The sequence below is a fragment of the Notamacropus eugenii genome, chromosome 1, assembly GCF_028372415.1.
Source record: "Notamacropus eugenii isolate mMacEug1 chromosome 1, mMacEug1.pri_v2, whole genome shotgun sequence".
Taxonomy (NCBI): Eukaryota; Metazoa; Chordata; class Mammalia; order Diprotodontia; family Macropodidae; genus Notamacropus; species Notamacropus eugenii.
Window position 1 is genome coordinate 295,827,741 of NC_092872.1, and position 20,306 is coordinate 295,848,046.

Below are 20,306 nucleotides of genomic sequence, written 5' to 3' on the forward strand. Positions count from 1 at the left end.
GGAATCGGCAACGAGCCTCAAAAGGGAAGTGACACCTGAGCGAAGTCTTTAACGATAGCAGGAAGGCTAAGAAGTACAGATGATTAAAGAAAGTACCATTTGGAAAGGGGGGGGGGGGGGGAGAAATTTACATGATAACTTTATTACATATTTAAAAGCAATGGCAAGTTTTACATAAGAGTTTCAAAGTTTCACGTGCAATCTTATAGTTACATGTTATAGAAATGTATATTTTATTCCATAAGTTAAAAATAAAATAAATAAAACAATAGAAAAAGAGAGCATGATAAGCATAGGGGAGAGCCTGTGCAAAAGCACAGGTGGGACACGGCGGGCCAATTTTGAGAAACCACAAATAGCCTGGTGTAGCATGGATGTAGTGTACATGAAGGCAAGTTATATGAAATGTCTGGAAATGTGAGAGACAAATTGTGGAGGACTTTAAGTGACAGTGAAAAGTTCCCATTTTAGTCTAGAACAGACAGGAGTCCCCAAAGATTTTTGATTAAGGGAATGACACAATCAGTCCTTTATTTTACAAATACCAATGCTACAGCTACAGAAACGAATTAAAACTGCCATTTTATTTTGAGGTGCAAAGTAAATCACGCTTCAAAAATTTCTATTGATAAAATGGTGGTTTTAGTTTACCTAAAGAATAAGAAACAAAGGTTTAAATTTATTTTAAAACAAGAGAACACTTACTAAAGAAAAATTATAATTAGTCTTATAATGTTGTTATACTGTACTGCACAATGAATTGGATAAATAAATGTCATACTATGATTATTTAATTAAAAAAAATTCTTATCTAGCACTAAACCTTTGACCATACCTTTAGCATCATTTTCATAAGTCATATGAATGTTAACTCTTTCTAGCTACAGTATTTACATTAATAAAAATGGTAAAGAGATTTCTGTAAGAAATATACATTCATAAAAAAATGATATTCACATATAATCTATCTCACTGTCATCTAAAAGAAAAAAAAGGCATTTCTTACCTGGACATATGGTGGGCAGCAGTGCCTAAAGCTCTTCGCCCCAGAACGCAGAGTCCATAACAAAGAGTTACTAAAGAGGAATCTTTATCTGCATCCAGTGGCTTTGGAACAAGTGAAAAAATGTTAGAGAATGAATCATTACCTAATAGTAACTCAGGCTGAAGGGAAAGAATACTGTTAAGTAGAAAAGGATGTAAAATAACAAATGGAATTCTCATTAATTGTTTGGCTTCATCTTCAAATAAAAACAAACTTATTCCTAAGAGAAGGTGAATTATTAACATAAGCCATGAATATTTTGGGATCCTATGATTTAATCTGCTTCTATAAAAATATAATACAGTAAAAATCTTTGTCTTATAACTGAATAAGTGGAAACTTTTGAAATCAATTTTTCCCAATAGAAATATTCATTCTAAGAATAGGTGAATATATTTTTACTACAACAGGGATTATTGAGAAAGCCTAGTTTATGCAAGCAGTTTTAGATGATATAAAGCCAATTTATCTATCACCAGGTAAGACAATGGAAGTATATTTAACTGTACATTTCACTTTTACTGTACACACGACCAACTATAATATGCATGTAGAATAGATTATTTTATCACATTCTTAGAAAAAAACTGGCATTTAATTATTCAATAAAATACTTCCAAGAAACAATAGGTAAGATATTCTAATTTTTCTCATGGATGTGAAGTTGTATTCAACTCCTTTAATAATCAAGTATACAGGGTCCATGAGGAAAATACCCTAAAAGGTGATTAGCTATAAATCCAACTTAATTTCAGGCATATTTTAACAAATTCGTGTAAGCAATACACAGGAGAGAAACCTGGATAGGAGGGTGCAAAGCATACTCCATCACACCTACTTTTGCTCTTCGAGAACAGCAATATTCAATCCAATTGAGGTAAATCACACAGAAACTCTCTCTGGATATGCCTGCTAGCCGATGATCATAATCTTCATCAATATTTGGATTAAATGTAGGGTCCACATCAACATAATTGCGGTCAGCACACAGGCGTAGTCCTTCCTGCATTGTCTCATTGGCCAGCCATTCCTCTAGTTTGGAGGAGGTTGTAACATAATAGATGATACCCTAAATTGCAACAACAACAAAAAGGTTGTAACACAGCAAAAAATGCCTTAAAATGCAAAAAATACATGAAGACATTAAGTATCCACCATGTGCAAAAGCATTTCTCTAAGCACTGAAGATAAAAAGACTACCATTAAAAAGTTTACATTCTTTAGGTGGGAAGGAGGGAGGAAATGCAACATGTACACTAGATGAGTCAATAAAAAATAATTTCAAAAGGTTGAGAGAACACCAACAACAGGAGAGGATCAGAAAAAAGTCTTCAGTAGGAGGTGGCACATAATCTGTGTTCTAGACATAGGGGAAACAGCTGTGCAAAGGCATGGTGACAAGTGATAGAATGTCAATGACAGGGTATAGCCAACAGTCGAGTTTGATTAGACCTAAGAATGCAGAAGGAAAAGTAATATGAAATATACATGGAAAGGTAAGTGGAGGCCATGACATAAAGACATTAAAATACCAAGCTAACACCAAAGGCAAGAGATTAGTAAGTAAGTGACATGCTCAGACCTGTGTCTTAGAAATGTCAATCTGGTACCTATATGGAAGAAGGATTGGAAAGAGAATAAGATTGGAAGTAGAAGGACCAATTAAATAGGTAACTTTAAAATGGCCTGAACTATGGTGTAGGCTGTGTGAGTGGAGAGAAGGTGATGAATGAGAGGGATGCTGAGGAAACAGAATTGACACGACTTGATAGCTAAGTGGATATAGGCAGCTGCAGGAAAGAGCCAAGGCTCTTTTTAGTCACCTGGGTGACTAAAAGGATGGTGATATCTGCTGTAGAAATAGTTTGGAGGAAGTTGGATTGGGGGGAACAGTTTGAGATATATTTAAGCTATGTATAAACCAAGCAGATGGAATCATCCAACAGGGAATTGGTGATGTAGGACTGGAATTAAGGACATACAGATCTAGAGAACAGCTATAGAGTGATAATAATTAAACCTCTGGGAATTAATGAGATCATGAAAGGAGAAGTGTGGAGGGATAAAAGAGCCCTCAGGACAGAGCCCTGGGAAATTAGGATGATAATCAAGCAAAGGAGACTGAGAAAGAATAGTAAAAGAAGTAGGAAGAAAGCCAAGAGTGAATCCCTTCTTTTACCTTTCAAATCTTTCTACACCTTACTCTCCTCCACATATTCTACAATTCAGCATTATAGCTTTCTACCTTTCCAGTTGTCTGACATTTTATACCCCTCATCCCTCCATACTCTACCACCAGCAGCACTAGCCTCCTTGCTGCTATTTCTCCAACTCCAACTCCCAGTTCTGCACATTTTCACTGGGTGTCCCCCATGTTCTCCCTCCTCATGTCTGTTTCCTGGTTTCTATGACTTCCTTCAGGTCACAAATAAAATCCTATCTTCTATAAGAAGCCTTTTCCTAAATGCTAGTGAATTCCATCTAAGATTATTTTGAATGTGTCCTGCATGTATCGTCTGTATGTGGCTGTATACTGTTATCCCTGTCTATCACAAGACTGTGAATCTGAGGACAGGGACTGGTTTTTGTTTTTTTATCTCCAGCCCTTAGCACAGTGTCTGGCACATAGCAGGCATTTAAAATATACTTACTGACTTCAAAACAGAGTCATAAAAGCCATGAGAGGAGAGGATTAAAAAAAACACCCTCAAGTTTTATTTTTTAAATAAATGCCGAAACACAGCAATGGATAATAGGGATAATGCTCACAAATAGGTATGTTATCATTATTTGAAATGCTCTACTAAAATCCTTTTTTCATATTTCATTATAGTGAGAGGTGATCATGGGCTTATAGTATAAACATAAGCAATTAATACCAACTCTGAATACTAATATGAGCCTGGACCTGATGTTATCTATTAACTGAAGACAAGCTTAGCTAAGTCCTGAGTGTCTCATCATCAGAAACTTAGCAATAGTAACTCATTATGCCAAAATTAATAAGGTGGAGGGATTCCTGAAAGAGATCCCAAAAGGAAAACTCCTACGAACACCGTAGCCAAATTCTAGAGCTCCCAGATTAAGGAGAAAATATTGCAAGCAGTCAGAAAGAAACAATTTGAGTATTGTGGAAATACAATCAGGATAACACAAGATCTAGTAGCTTCTATATTAAGAGATAACAGGGCTTGGAATATGATATTTCAGAAGTCAAAGGAACTAGGATTAAAACCAAGGATCACCTACCCAGCAAAACTGAGTATAATACTTCAGGGGAAAAAATGGTCATTCAACGAAATAGACCAGAAGAGACCAGAGCTGAATAGAAAATCTGTCTTTCAAACACAAGAATCAAGAGAAGCATGAAAGGGTAAACAGCAAAGTGAAATCATAAGGGACTTACTAAAGTTGAACTGTTTACATTCCTACATGGAAAGATACTATTTATAACTCTAGAAACTTTTCTCAGTACTAGGGTAGTTGAAGGGATCATATACATATAGACAGAGAGCACATGGTGAGTTGAATAGGAAGGGATGGTATCTAAAAAAAATAAAATTAAGGGGTGAGAGGAATATATTGGGAGGAGAAAGGGAAAAATAGAATGGGGCAAATTATCTCTCACATAAAAGAGGCAAGAAAAAGCTTTTTCAATGGAAAGGAAGAGAAGGGTGTGCTAGAAGAGAGGGCAGATTAGGGGAAGGGGTAGTCAGAATGCATGCTGTCTTGGGGTAGGCAGAGGGGAGAGATGAGGATCAAGTCTGCAACTCAAAATCTTGTGGAAATGAATGTTGAAAACTAAAAATAAATAAATAAGTTAGAATAAAAAAAGAAATGAGCATGATGGTTTCAGAAAAACCTGAGAAGACCTATATGAATTGATGCAAAGTAAGCAGAATCAAGAGACCACTATACACAGCAAGAGTGATATTGTAACAAAGTTCAATTGTGAAGAATATGGGAAGATATATACAACTTATATAAAGTGAAGTGAGCAGAACCAGTGAATGACTGCACACAATAAAAACCATATTATAATGATGTTCAACTGTGAAAGACTACTCTGATCAATACAATGATCCAAGACAGTTCCAAAGGATTCATGATGAAAAATGCTATACACGAAAATGCTAACAACATATACAGAACAGATAAACTGGATGCAAAGTGAAATATAATTTTTCCACTTAATTTTTCTTGCTTTTCTCTTTTTGCAACAGGGTGAATATGGAAATACATTTTGCATGATTTCACTTTGTTATTCTTTGCCTTATGAATGAGTGACAGAGGAGGTAAAGGAAGGGAGAAAATTGGAAACTCAAAATTTAAATAAGAAAGGGGGAATGTTAAAAATAAATAATACATTCTTTTCTTTATAGTATTTTTTCCAATTACACGTACAGATAGCTTTCAACATTCATTTTTGTAAAATTTTGAGCTCCACATTTTTCTCCTTCCCTCCCCACTTTCCAAGACAGCACGCTATTTGATATAGGCCATACATGTACATTCATATTAAACACATTCCCACATTAGTCATGCTTTGAAAGAAAAATCAGAAAAGGAAAAACGAGAAAGAAAAAAAAAGGAAAACAGCATATACTTTGATCTGCATTCAGACTCCATACATAGTTCTTTTTTTGGATGTCATCAGCATTTTCTATCACAAGTTTTTTGGATCATTGTATTGCTGAGAAGAGCTAAGTCTATCATAGCTAATCATCACATGATGTTGCTGTTGCTGTGTATAGTGTTTTCCGATTCTACTCACTTTGATGAGGGCTGGGAAGGGGGATGAGATGGATGAAATTCTGAAATTCCCCAAAGACCAGAGTACAAGGGCAGGTTGTGGGTTTGAGGACTCAAGCATTCTTGAATTCAAGGTAAAGATTTATTACGCTTTTCCATGGGTAAGGGTTCTTAAGGAATCTGTGATTTGGATGGGGTACAAGTAAAGTTTATATAGTATATCCTATAGTATAACATGTGCCAAGTCTGCTGATTAGATGATTCAGGGCAGGATTAGGGAGTCATTAAACAGCTGTTAGTTCTTAAAGCAACATGCACTTTTAACATCTACACGCAGGTATTTTACCTAGAGTTCATCAGGAGAGAGCCCAAGCGGAGTGGAGTGGAGGGGCAGGAAGTTTGCTTTTAGGCCTGAAAAGTCACTAAGTCAACTAACAGTAAGGACTGACTAAGTAATACCAGGCTGCTGTCATCAATGTCTTGTTAGACAAGATAAATGTAAGAATATATAGTATGTCTAAGTCTAGGATACATATAATTGGTCAATGAGTAGTAAATGTCGTTATGACCCAGTACACAGTCAGTTCAGCCAGTACATAGTTGGATCAAACTAATAAATTCTATGGGTACAGCTGGCTACTAGCAGGAAGACAGATAATGTTTTTTTCTGGGGCAGGCTGTTCTTGGGTTGTGGAGAAATTGCCTGGGTTAGTGTTTTGAGGCTAGGGAGAAATGTGATTTTTAGAGAGAAATGTGATTTTAGAATTGGGGTCCAAGCACAGGCACCCAAGCACCCCCTCAACTTCACTTAGCAACAATTCATGTAAGTCCAGGTTTTTCTGCAATCACTCTGCTCATCATTTCTTACAGCACAATAGTAACAATACAATTTTTAAAAAGGAAAGCTAAACAGGAGTTTGTATTTCCTTTTAGAAGCAACACAGAGCCTCTGAGTAAGGTAGTTACAAAGCTGCCTTAGTGTAGAGGACAGAATGAATTGGACTTACATTCTTTTAATTGCCAAATTCAATGACCTATTCTGTCCTCATTTCTCCTGACCTCTCCTTAGCTCTCTGCCTTGATATTCTCTTCTCTCTAGTTTTATGAGACACTTCTCTCTCCTAGTTCTCATTCATCCTATCTGACTACTCATTTTCAGCTTTCTCAGCTGGATCCTCATTCAGGTCATACCCTCTAACTGTAAGTGTCCAACATGGTTCTGTCCTGGGTTGCCTTCTTTTCTCTCTCTATACTACACTTCACATGGTGAGCTTATCAGCTCCCATGGATTTAATTACCATCTCTAGGATGATGATTCTTAAATTTACCTATCCTGCCCCAACCTTTCAGCTAACACTTAAGTTTTGCATCTTCAACTGTCTTTCCAATATCTAAACTTTCTGTCCAACAGGTAAGTTAAATGTGATATATTAAAAAACAAATAAACTAATAATCTTTCATCCAAAATTCTTCCCCACTCTAAACTTCTCTATTACTATCAAAGGCAATACCATCCTCCTAGTCTCTCAGGCTCACAACGTAGGTATCATTCTTGATTCCTCACCATTTCTCACACATGCCCTAACCCACCCCATCCAAATTGTTACAAAAGCCTGTTCCTTTTACCATTCCAACATTTCTCTGAAGGAATGGTGGTACTTTCAGAAACAGGGAAATTTGGAAGAGGAGTAGATATGGTGGAAAAGATAATTAATTCTGTTTTAGATATATTGAGTTTGAGATTTCTCTGGGATATCTACTTTGAAATGTCTAAGAGGCAGTTATTTATATGGGACTGAAGCTCAAGGGAATGACTAGGGCTGGATTTACAGTTCTGTTAATCAAACACACAAGAACTGATCGTGTCACCAAGAAGGAATACAACAAAACAAATTTTTAAAAAAAGGGAATACCCCAAGAATAGACAGTTTTTTTTCAGAGTTTGGAAAAGGGAGGAGAGATTTAGTTCAGTAACTTGAGGGAATAGTTTAAAAAATATTTTTTAAGGATAGAGAACTGGTTGTGTTTGAAGGAAGTTATGAAGGAAGCAGAATATTGGGAGATGCTGAAGACAACTAGGGAGTGTAGGAGGATTTAGACGGGGGCCAAGAAGAACAGGATGGCATTACACACACATAGAAAAGAGTTAGCCTTGGCAAGAAAGTCCACCTCCTTATCAGACACTAGGGAAAGGAGAGGGTAGGAGGTGATGTTAAGGGGTTTTGAGATGAATACAAGGGTAGTAGAGGGAGCTCACAGTGAATGGTCTCAGCTTTCTCAGTACAGTAAGAGGGGAGATCCTTAGCTGAATTGTGAGAAATGAGATGTGGGAGGCTTAAGGAAGTTTGTAATAGCTTCTGAGGAGAATAAAATAGTGAATCAGTTAGGAAGGAATAACTTGCTGAAGTAAGAACCCATTTTAACTTGGATAATATGATTTTATAATATATCTGGCAAAGCACCCACACAATCTTAGGAAGGCATGAAAAACTGCTAAAGGTTTATCTTGTTTTAATCATCTGAACTTTGTGTAGCTTTCTAAATGAGAGACCAAATACATTTTTGCAAACCGAATTTTTGTAAAATACATAACTAACTGAAGAGATGGCCATTATTTACTGCCTATCTTTAATACTGTATCGTTCAATTAATTATTACTGAAGAAAGGAATAATGTGACTTTGTAATAAGTACATTTTGCTAACTGCTTTGGAATATCAGAGATCATTTATATTTTAAACTATCAGATCTTAGTTTCGAATCCCTTACTTTAACATAATATGTGGTGAGTATTTTCCGAAGATCAAACACTTGCAGCATAGAAGCTGCACTATTGTCAGTGATGCTGTAGCCTTCCAGAACATACTTGGTGACAAGAACCTCCCAAGCTAGCCAGCGCTGACTAAATGCAGCATTGAAGGAGAGCATGTGGGGAAGATGACCAGGTTCACAGCAACAAAAGCCATCATCTTCATCTACTCCTTCAGTAATGGCTTCTACTTCTCGTTGTTGGCAGTAAGTACCTTTAAAAAAAGATCAGTACAAAGGAAAAAAATGAAGTGGATAAATAGAAAATATCAAGGAATAAAACCAAAATAAAAGGACTCCAAAAATCCTGAAATTTTATATCACCTTAAGGAATATAGTTTATGTTGGTGACAAAAATTCAATTAAAGCCAATTGCTGATAATTTGCGTGCGGACTACATTCAGCAGAACTTTGGTTTTTTTGTTAAATTTCCTCTGTTATATAAAAATCCAGTCATTTTCCCTTATTGTCCCCAAATCTAGACTAATAAACTTAGTTTAAAAGAAATATAATTAAGAGGTGTGGTCACCATTCACATCATGGAGGAAATGACTTATTTGGAATAGGCAAAAGTTCCAGACAGTTAGGGTATGTGCATACCAAACATTTGAGCTGAGAACCTAATCTTGAGGGAATCCTTTCTCTCATATCCTAATTCACTGTGGGGGAAGGAACTGAAGTACTCCTTGCTTCCCAATGTAAGATGTAGGCTCTCTCTACCACAAACAAATTTATCATCTGACCCAGATCCTGGGAGCTACCAATCCACAGGTTCTTCTCCCTCTTTTCTCAATGAGCTCAGTGCCTAGTTCAGTATATTTATCTTGAGTGTGGCAATTCTTGCCATCAAAGTAGGGAACCTCAACAAGCAAACTGATGTACACACAAACACAATCACTTCCCAGTTCCTCTATCTACTTGGTTCCTTTGACTTACACCTTCCACTCTACCTCACCTACATAGTAAGTCATGACTTTGATCTTGTCATTATTCACAAATGTTCCCTGTCGACGTTCATCAACTCTGAACTTCTTCTAACTGATCATAATCTTTTATATCATTCTATCTTTCTCAATGCCTTTCAAACGCTAACCCCACTTATTATTTGTCCTTCCCAGGACCTCCAATCATGCTCAGTATATTTCCAGGTTAAGCACCTTTGCACTGCCTACACTTTGCTCCTTTAACTCATTTTTAAAAAATTATTTATTTATTGATTTTTAGTTTCCACAGAATTTTGAGTTACAAATTTTCTTCCCATCTCTCCCCTCCCACACTCCAAGACATCGTGCATTCTGATTACCCCTTCCCTCAATCTGTCCTCACTTCCATCACACCCCATCCCTTCCCTTATCCCCATCTTCTCTTTTTTTTCTAGTAGGGCAAGATAGATTTCTATATCCCATTACCTGTATTTGTTATTTCCCCATTGCATGTAAAAACTATTTTTAATATTCGTTTTTAAAACTTTGAGTTCTAACTTCTCTCCCTTCCTCCCTCCCCACCCATCCCCACTGAGAAGGCAAGCAATTCAATATAGGTTATACATGTGTAATTAAGAAAAAGACTTCCATAAAAGTCATATTGTGAAAGACTAACTATAAGTCCCCTTTATCCTATCCTGCCCCCTATTTATTCTATTCTCTCTTTTGACCTTGTCCCTCCCCAAAAGTGTTTGCTTCTAATTACCCCCTCCTCCCATTTGCCCTCCCTTCTATCATCCCTCTCACACCTCACTTATCCCCTTCTCCCCTACTCTCCTGTAGTGTAAGATAGGTTTTCATACCAAATTGAGTGTGCATGTTATTTCCTCCTTAAGCCAAATGTGATGAGAGTAAGCTTCACTTTTTCCCTCTTACTTCCCCCTTTTCCCCTCCATTGAAAAAGCTTTTTCTTGCCTCTTTCATGAGAGATAATTTGCCTCATTCCATTTCTCCCTTTCTCCTCCCAGTATATTCCTCTTATTTTTTTAGATCTCTTCCCTTCCTATTCAACTCACCCTACGGCCTCTGTCAATATGTATATAATCCTTCCAATTACCCAAATCCTGAGAAAAGTCTCAAGAGTTACAAATATTATCTTTCCACGTAGGAAGGTAAACAGTTCAACTTTAGTAAGCCCCTTATGATTTCTCTTTCCTTCTTTTCATGCTGCTCTTGATTCTTGTGTTTGAAAGTCAAATTTTCTATTCAGCTCTCGTCTCTTCATCAAGAATGCTTGAAAGTCCTCTATTTCATTGAATGACCATTTTTTCCCCTGAAGTATTATACTCAGTTTTGCTGGATATGTGATTCTTGGTTTTAATCCTAGTTCCTTTGACTGCTGGAATATCATATTCCAAGCCCTGTTATCCCTTAATGTAGAAGCTGCTTGTGTTATCCTGACTGTATTTCCACAATACTCAAATTGTTTCTTTCTAACTGCTTGCAATATTTTCTCCTTGACTTGAGAGCTCTGGAATTTGGCTAAAATATCCCTAAGAATTTTTCTTTTGGGATCTCCTTAAGGAGGTGATCAGTGAATTCTTTCAATATTTATTTTATCCTCTGGTTCTAGAATATCAGGGCAGTTTTCCTTGATACTTGCATGAAAGATGATGTCTAGGCTCTTTTTTTGATCATGGCTTTCAGGTAGTCACATAATTTTTAAATTAGCTCTCCTGGATCTATTTTCCAGGTCAGTTGTTTTTCCAATGAGATTATTTCACATTGTCTGCTCTTTATTCATTCCTTTGGTTTTGTTTTATAATTTCTTGATTTTTCATAGTCATTAGTTTCCATCTGCTCCATTCTAATCTTTAAAGAATTATTTTCTTCAGCGAGCTGTTGGATCTCCTTTTCCATCTGGCCAACTCTGCTTTTTAGGGCATTCTTTTTCCTCATTGGCTTTTTGGATTTCTTTTGCCATTTGGGTTAGTCTATATTTTTAAAGCATCATTTTCTTTAGCATTTTTTGGGGTCTCCTTTAGCAAGCTTTTGACTCGCTTATCATGATTTTCTTGCATCACTCTCATTTCTCTTCCCAATTTTTGCTCTGCTTCTCTTATTTGATTTTCAAAATCCTTTTTGAACTCTTCCATGGCCTGAGACCAATTTTGATGGTGGTCCTTTAACTTTGTTTTCTTCTGTTTGCATGCTTTGGTCCTCCTAGTCACCAAAGTAAGATTCTATAGTCTGATTCTTTTTCTGTATTTTGCTCATTTCCCCAGCCATTTACTTGACTTTCGATCTCTCTGTCAAGGTAGTTCTCTGCTTCCAGTGGAGACAGGGGGGTATACTGTCAGCTGCTCGATCCTCCCACAATCTGTGGGGCCTAGAGCTCCAGAAACAGTTGCTGTCTCTGCCCTTGCTGCTGCTGTGGCTGCTGCTCCTTCCTTCGTCCCCTCCCCTCTCAGCTGCCCTGTGGCTGGGGCCAGACCACTCCACTCTCCTGCACTGGTCCCACAGGCTTTTTCCACTGACCTTCCAAATTGTCCTTGGTGTTCTGGGGTCCTGAAGTCTGGAAACTGCCACAGGTGAGAAAGATTAAGTCTCCCCAAGACCTGCTCAGGTTCTTTCTGTGCTGGCGTGGCTCCCACTGGACTGCACCATGGCACGAAAGGTATTTCCCGGTGACCTTCCAGGCTGTTTTGGGCTACAGATTTGCTTCACTCCATCATTCTGTGGGTTCTGCAGCACCAGAATTTGCTTAGAGATATTTTTTTTACAGGCTGGGCTTCGGGGCAGCACTCTAGAAAGTGTGTGCTGTTACTCTGCCATCTTGGCACCAACCCTTGCTCCTTTGACTTCTTGAAAAAACAGTTTAACTCTACACAATTCTCTGCTCTTAACATCCTTGTTCCTTTGTCCTGTCACTGGAACTTGTCAATACCTAATCATCCACCTTTCTTTGCCCATGTTCACTATAACTGAAGAAAGTCAGGAAACTGCTGACTGTATACAAATTTATGTTGTCTTCTAAACGGGGCCCTCGTGATAATACGACAATCTTTCTACTCCTACCTTACTGAACACTGTGGCTATTCCAAACCTTACCACCTCTCCTCCAGCCTCCAGAGAGTCTCACACCTTCTCAGCTGAGGACCTAGATTCATTCTCAAAATTATGATCATCTGACAAAAGTTTCCTCTTCTCCTTTTGTCTTTTCACATCATTCCCCATTATTTCTTCCTTCACTACAGATTCTAATAAAAAGGTGACCCTTCTTACCAAAGCAAACTCCTCTACATGTACCCTTGATCCCATCCTTTCCTGTATTCTCCAGCAGATTGCTACTCACACCACTCCCTGCTGCTTCTCTCCCCATACACATGCAAATGTATGTGTTTATATGTATATGTGTATTTGCATGTGTGTATCACTGTGACCCTAAGGTTATGAACTTATGCCAGTTCTCCAGATAATTTGATGGGTCTATAAATTAAAACAGTTGTTTTGCTAACAGTTTCCATCTAGGGGAGGTCCCTTGAACCAATAAAATTATAGATCTAGACAAGAAAAATACTTTACACATAATGGACTGATGCACTACTACTTTTTTATTTCTGAGAACCTCTCTTTTCAAAAAACTAATAAAAAAATTCTAATTGAATATATTCCACGGCCAATTCCCAAATTTTATTTCTAAGGTAAAATTTCTTTTTAAATATTCCAGTAACTATTCAAATGAACAGTATTATTTGAGAGTTTCAAGGAAGTTCTAATGATAGACAAATAAGTGTTTTATAATGCCTACTACAATCCTTTTGGTAAAATGGAGAGCCACCAGTTCTTAATGATTGTTCTGATGAGATATATTTTTCAGATCCCTGGGAACTGCCATGTAACCTGCTGATGTACTGTAAGGATCCCTATGTCTTGTCCTTAACCTTGAACCTGAACCTTTGGGTCTTCCAGACCTTCTGAACTTTCTTACATGTGCTGGTTCCCTTAAGTATAATGAGCGTTCCTTGAGAGGTCTATCTCTCCTTTTATATTTGTATCTCCAGCACTTAACGTAGTTCTTGGCACACAGTAAGCAGTTTAAAAGACTTTTTCATTCATTCAATATTTCTGCACTTCAGTTTCCTAATGAAATATGAAATATAAAAGCTGCATTAGATGTTCCCTAAAGTCATTTCTAGTTCCATAATTATCTGATTCTAACTTCTGACAATGACAGATGAACCGAGAATTTATGTATCAGTCTTAGAGAAATAAGGGAAAAATTCACATAGTACAGAGAACCAAAGCTCCTAAAATGAGTGTAATGCCTATAAGAATATAGAAAAAGAAGAAAACCATCATTTGAAAGTTGGGAAATTTTCCCCAGTTTTGAATATATGACAAATCAAATCAATATCCTCCCATGCATGAAGTATTAGAGAGCTAGACCATGAATCATTAGTATAGGGAAGCTATTCTTGTGTCTTGCATCACTCCAGTAATGAATTTCTATTATATACTTTTAAAATGTATTTCATATCTGAAACTTACACCTGAATAAGCACAAATCAACCACAAGGCCAGGAAAAATAACTTAAAACTACTCATGGCACATTAATAGCATCATCTTCATATACAAGGAATAGCTTCTGACTATATTCTAAATAAGAAATGGAACAAAATTTAATATCCTGATTTTCCTTTATTCCATTCCAAAAATGTATGGTGTAATTTTATGTTAACATCTACTTTGGGATTAAGGTTATCAACAAATAAAACATATAAATCATCAACATGTACAACTTCAGAAACAAAGTAATAAGCACCTTACCTCTAAATTCAAGTCCTCTTAGCTGGAAAGTGACAAGACCATTGCCTATCTCTATAAGATGTACCAATGCGTTGAGATAATCAGAAGCAAGAATGAAACAGTCCCCAGTACTGTAGTTTCCCCATCTCCCAAGCAGCAAATCTCCACACAGACTATGCTGTAAGGAACGGGTTAAATGCTCATAAAAGATGGAATTCAGATTGTTGTCATCTGATCCTGTGGGGATTAAAAAATAAAAACAAATCTTAACTCTCACTGCTTTTTACTGCCTAAGTGAAATAATAGTGCTTTATATATTAAAAATAAACTCACTTCCAATGAAGGTTGTTATCTGATTGTTTTTTGACAAGAGAAATCCATTTTATGCATTTATAATTCCTAATTTTACTTTAGCCTACAATTTACTTTCTTACCCTCTCTTAATTTCTTAATTTCCTCTCATGTTTTGACACTATCTACTCACAATTCACATAGTATCAACGTGTAGTCATTTTTATAAAAAGGAAAATTAAAAATGTTCAGGTAAAGTTCTTTCACATTTATCCACTTAAATTTCCTGACTAATACACAGTATGTTGCTCTGATCAATGTTTAAAAAAATTGTTACAAATATGAAATAAATGTAAAATGGCAAAAGTCTTTTAATAACATTTCCACACTACCAGGATGGGAAAGACCCTTCTTAGGAAAGAACAAAATAAAGAATTATTAAAATACGCCATAAAACCCCAAACAAGCTAGGAAAGGAGTTAAATAAAATATTTAGAGGTTTAAAATAGACATGATTTATGATAAAAGGAAAAGGACAAAAAATGGACTTGGATCCAGAGATGAATTCTGCAGTTTTGGGCTCTGATGAAAGAAAGTGAACTTAAGTGTAACTATTCATTTCTCAAAGAAAAGAGTCTTCCTATGAGTATTATTTTCTTTCACAAAGAAATATAAAAGAGGATGGGATTTTTTAAATAAAAGAAGAATAAAAGTAATTGATTAAGTAGGCCAGGCATGGAGGCTCACACCATTAATCTTTGCAAAGGAGAAGTGTGAGGCTTTTGGATCAGTTGAGCTCAGGAGTTCTGAGCTGCAGTAGGACTAAAGTCAACTGGCTCTCCACGCTAAATCCAGCACCAATATTGTAAGCCTCCCCCAGAATGCGGGTACACCATGCTGTCTAAACAAGGGTAAATGGGCCCATTTCAGAAATGGAGCAGGTTAATGAAAATCAGTAGTGAGTTTAGGTCCATGAGTGGCTACTGCCTTTCCAGCCTATAAAACATAAGGAGATCCAGTCTTATCATCATCATCATCATCATCATCATCTATTTAGTTTCCTAAAATGATTTACTTTCTATCTGAGATATACAAAATTCATTAGTTTCAATGAGAAATTAGTGATATTACCTGGATTTCTATCAAGCTGAGAAGCCAATCTGGTGTTTGAATGATCCACACGCTTTGTGCTGAAAAAAATAAAACAAAATATTCTTAACAGGACTAATGAAGGTCTATTACCTGCCTAGCTAACATCCCATTCTGCTATGAACAGTAGACATTAAGCAGAAGGAGAAAATGATTTTTATCTCTGTTCAATAACTACTATGGATTATCAGTTTAAATCTGTTTACTGATATAACATGAAGGGTAAAGCCTTTGTACCTTGCTAGTTATTACTTTGGAAACTTTTAATGGTTGTTCAGTGTAAAAGTTTACATTCAACCTCTGCTGTTTACTACCTTAGTAACATGGAACAAGTCAAATAACATCCTGGGCCTCAATTTTAAATAGCCTCTGAGACTCCTTTCCAATTCTAGATTTATGACCTTCTGCCCCTAAACACATCTGTACTATTGGCAAAAAACATGTCCCTTCCTGCAAAAAGTACCACCCTAACAATGCTGCCCATAGGAAAGGAACAGAATACAAATATAGTTAACACCAGGCAAAAAATGCTGTAGGTTTAAAGGAGAAAGAAAAAGACCAAACTCCATAAAAATTACTTTGTTCTCTAAATGATTATAATATTAATATAAGTGTTCATTATTAAAAATAATTTTTAAAAGGCTTCTAAATTTTGCTCACTTATAGTCTCTCTCCCAGAATTTGACCGGTCGAACATATGAAGTGATGAATATTGCACTTCCCAAAAAGGGGTTTAGTGGTGTAGAGAAGAAGGCAGACAGAGCAGCCTGGACAAACAACATGGCTGAATCTGTGGGAAAACTGGTTAAAGAAGATAACATTTATTTGAATCAGACAGTAGCCCTATAAAGATGGAAGGGAAAACAGATTTCTTACAAACGCATTTTGGTTTTTATGATTAGGTAAATGAATTCTTTAAACAAAGGGATAAAGGAGTAGGTTGAGGGTAGCTTGAATGGCAGAGTATATTTCTCAACTTAATTCATACATCTTAGTCATAATAATAATTTGTACTATACTACTCTTACTAAAGAAACTTCTAGAGACAAATGACAGAATAAACTCCCAAATGAGATTGTCTTGATAATGGTGGCCCCCAACCATGGATTTCAATAGATAGGAGAAGGCATTTGAAGAAAAGCCAACAAGCAAGATAACAAGTGAGTAAACGATAAGTTTGAACTAGATTTTTCTGAGGCTGAAAAATGTGATTTTTTTTTCTATCCAATAAAGATTCCCAATATTCATAATTAAAATGTATAAAATATCAAAATACTCTTATCTGTTTTATATTACTGCTAGTTTTTACTTTTATTCACAAAAGAATTTGGGGAAATTTAGAAAAAAAATCTTGGAATTCAGTAAACATTATCAAACACTTACTACGTGGTAGGCACTAAAGAGGATATAGATGTGCACTATGCTCAAAAATAATACAAATAAGACAAGTAAACAAAAAACTTTAATAAAAGTAAAAGGTTTTCAGTACATTAGAAAGGTACAAAGTACTATGAAAGCAAAATCAAACCAGGATCAAACTTTACCAAGTAAAGTGTGTATGTGCATCAGAAATGAGAGAGGTCAAGGAGTGGGGATGGGGTTGGTGAGAGGTTACTCCTCCAGAAATCAGCAGCTGCTTGTTCCAGAACTTAAAGCAATTAAAACTGTAAATCCAGAGGATCTTGAGACAATACACTATATCTAATCCTATAAAAATTGAGAGGATCCTAAAGACAACATAAAATCTATTTTGCAATAATCATAGCTGCTTAACCCAAAATAATCTTCTAAAACAATTTTATAAGTACAAAAACATATATGATACATATGTACATACATATAGTTTTTTCACCTGTCTTTGAATTCTTGTGACTGTAGTAGCCTGAGAAACTCTTGCTATAGATTGCTTGTGAATATATAAATATGATTCTCATAGATCTAATTCTAAATGTAGCACAATGTTTTTTTAATAAAAATTCAATAATACCTGAAACTTCATAGCAGAGAAAGATCATTTCTGACTACAGAAAAAAAGAATGTTTCATGGAAGAGCTGGAATTTGAGCAAGGCTTTGAAATTTGAGTAGAATTTGAACAAACAGAAGTACAAAGGATGATTAGAGGGGAGATACACACAGGAAGGCAGAAAGTATTCTAGGCATAAGGATTAGCTTTTTTAAAAAAAAAAAAGGCACAGAAGCAAAAGTACGAGAGAACATGTGTGCCAAAAGGAAATATCCACTCACGCCAGTGCTCAGTTGAGAAAGAGATGCAAAGCACTGTAATGGCAAAACTCCTTGTGATCCAAGATCACCCATAAGAGTTTTACAGGTCAAAATCAAATCCCTACTAATTGATGTGATGGAGGTGGAAGAGGGAGTGGCGATAGGGGATAGACAGTGGGGATTTTAACTATCAAATCACAAGCATCATAGAAATCCTATGGACCTAGCTCCCTCAGATGAATGCCTTTTCTTAGGCTGTCATATGCTTTTCCCATGATTCTTTTCCACTTCTCAGCTGTGATGGTTATGATAATCATAGAACAAATGCTAAGTCTGTACACATTCTGTCAAGCCTATGTTCCTGAGCCCTAAGGCATCTGTGATGAAAAGGTGTTTCTGTTGTCAACTGTGTAAATGTTGGAATGCTGATGATATTAACTCAACAATTATGAAAAAAAGTATTATTTTGCTTCATTATCTTTGTCCCTAAAACCACTCCTTTTCTGAATTTCCCACCAATACTTCCAGGTTTGCAGTCTTGACATTATCCTAAAGTAACTAACCACTTCAGTTTATGCCCTCTACTTTTAACCTGAAATAATTGTCTCCTGAATCAAGTTCCTCCCCGTAACTGCCAAAGTGGCTTTCCTAAAGCAAAAGTCTGATCATATCACTACCTATTCAAAAAATTTCAGTGGTTCCCAGTTGCCTCAAGGGTTTAAAATATATAATACAAATTCCTCTGTTCTATAAAATTCTTTACTACCTGGCTCTAACCTATCTTTTCCAGTTAAAAAGCAATTATTAAGCACCTTTTCATGTCAGGCACTGTACAAAAGACTGTTTAATGGAGGAGCCAAAAGCAAACAACTAGATAAAAACAATATATATACACAGGATAAATTGGAGATAATCTGTAGAAGAAATGGGGATTGGGGAAAAGCTTCTTGCAGAAGGCGAGACTTAACTGAGACTTGAAGAAAATCAAGAAAGCTAGGAGGTGGAAGAGGAAGAACACAGTTTCACGCATAGAAGACAGATGGAAATGTCCAGAGTTGAAAGATACAGTACCATGTGCAAGGCATAGCAAGGAGGCCAGTGTCACTGGGTGGCAGATTACATGGAGGTGGGAGGTGGAGGTTGGGACTGGAGGTGGGGTTGTATAAGAGGACTGGAAAGGCAGGAAAGGGTAATGTTATGGAGGGATTTAAAAGCAAAACAGAGGATATTACATTTGATCCTGGAGGCAATAGGTTGCTACTAGAGTTGACTGAATAGGAGGGTGATAAATTTAGAATTGCCCCTTAGGAAGACCAACTTAACCACTGAGTGGAGGATGGACTGAAGTGTGGCAAGGAAACCCACCAGCAAACTACTGAAGTAGTTCAGGTGGGAGATAATAAAGAGTCTATACCGGGGTAGTGGCAGTTATCAGATGACAGAAAGGTGCAAGAGACTTTAACAAAGATAAATTTTTAAAAAAATTTTTATCAATAGATTAGATATGGGAAATCAGAAAGAATGAGGAATTGAGGATGACATGTAAATTGGAAACCTGGCAGACTCAAAAGATGGTGGTACCTCTGATGGTAATAAGAAAGGTAGGAAGAAAACAGGGTTTGGAAAAAGGATAAGGAATTTGGTTTGGACTGAGTTTAAAATCTCTAAGACATCCAGTTTGAGATCTCCAATTGGCAGGTGAAGATGTGGGAATAGAAGTCAGGGAAAACATAGGGCTGGACAAGCAGATCTGAAAGCATAGGGATGAGAATCTAATTCATGGGAGCTGATTATATCACCAACTGAAATAGTAACTGAAATAAACAGTACAGAAGAGAAGAGGACCCACACAGAGCCTTAGGGGACAGTGATGGTTAACAAGGCTGACCTAGATGGAGATCCAGCAAAGGAAAATGAGAAGGAACGATCAGAAAGGTGCTAGGAGAACAGCATTATCATGAAAACCTAGAGATAAGAAAGTAAAATGTCAAAGACCCACACAAAGGGGTCAAGAAGGCTGAGGACTGAGAAAAGGCCATTGGATTTGGAAGTTAAAGAGATTACTGGCAACTTTGAAGAGAGCACTATCAGCTGAATGATGAAGTCAGAAGCCTGACTGAAGACAGTTAAGAGAGTGAGGAGAAAGGAAACGGAAGAAGCACTGATTGTAAACAGGCTTCTCAAGAAGTTAAGCCAGGATATAATGACAGCTAGCAAGGATGGATCAAGTGAGGGTTTTTGGAAGATGGAGGAGATATGGGCCTGTTTATAGGCAGTAGAAAGATAGCCACTAGACCAGGAGGTA

General features: G+C 36.6%; 1 protein-coding gene across 6 annotated transcripts in view; it reads right to left on the reverse strand.

Annotated features, from left to right (window-relative positions):
• Nucleotides 1-20,306, reverse strand: part of PCNX1 (pecanex 1) — a 242,677-nt gene that overhangs the window by 40,964 nt on the left and 181,407 nt on the right. For all 6 annotated transcript variants that reach the window (XM_072629242.1, XM_072629241.1, XM_072629239.1 and 3 more), the window contains 6 exons: nucleotides 16,438-16,567; nucleotides 15,760-15,818; nucleotides 14,359-14,574; nucleotides 8,566-8,819; nucleotides 1,884-2,114; nucleotides 1,007-1,107 (listed from right to left, as the gene is read on the reverse strand). In XM_072629242.1, coding sequence (XP_072485343.1) covers nucleotides 1,007-1,107; nucleotides 1,884-2,114; nucleotides 8,566-8,819; nucleotides 14,359-14,574; nucleotides 15,760-15,818; nucleotides 16,438-16,567 — 991 coding nt within the window. The remainder of the gene's footprint in view (nucleotides 1-1,006; nucleotides 1,108-1,883; nucleotides 2,115-8,565; nucleotides 8,820-14,358; nucleotides 14,575-15,759; nucleotides 15,819-16,437; nucleotides 16,568-20,306) is intronic.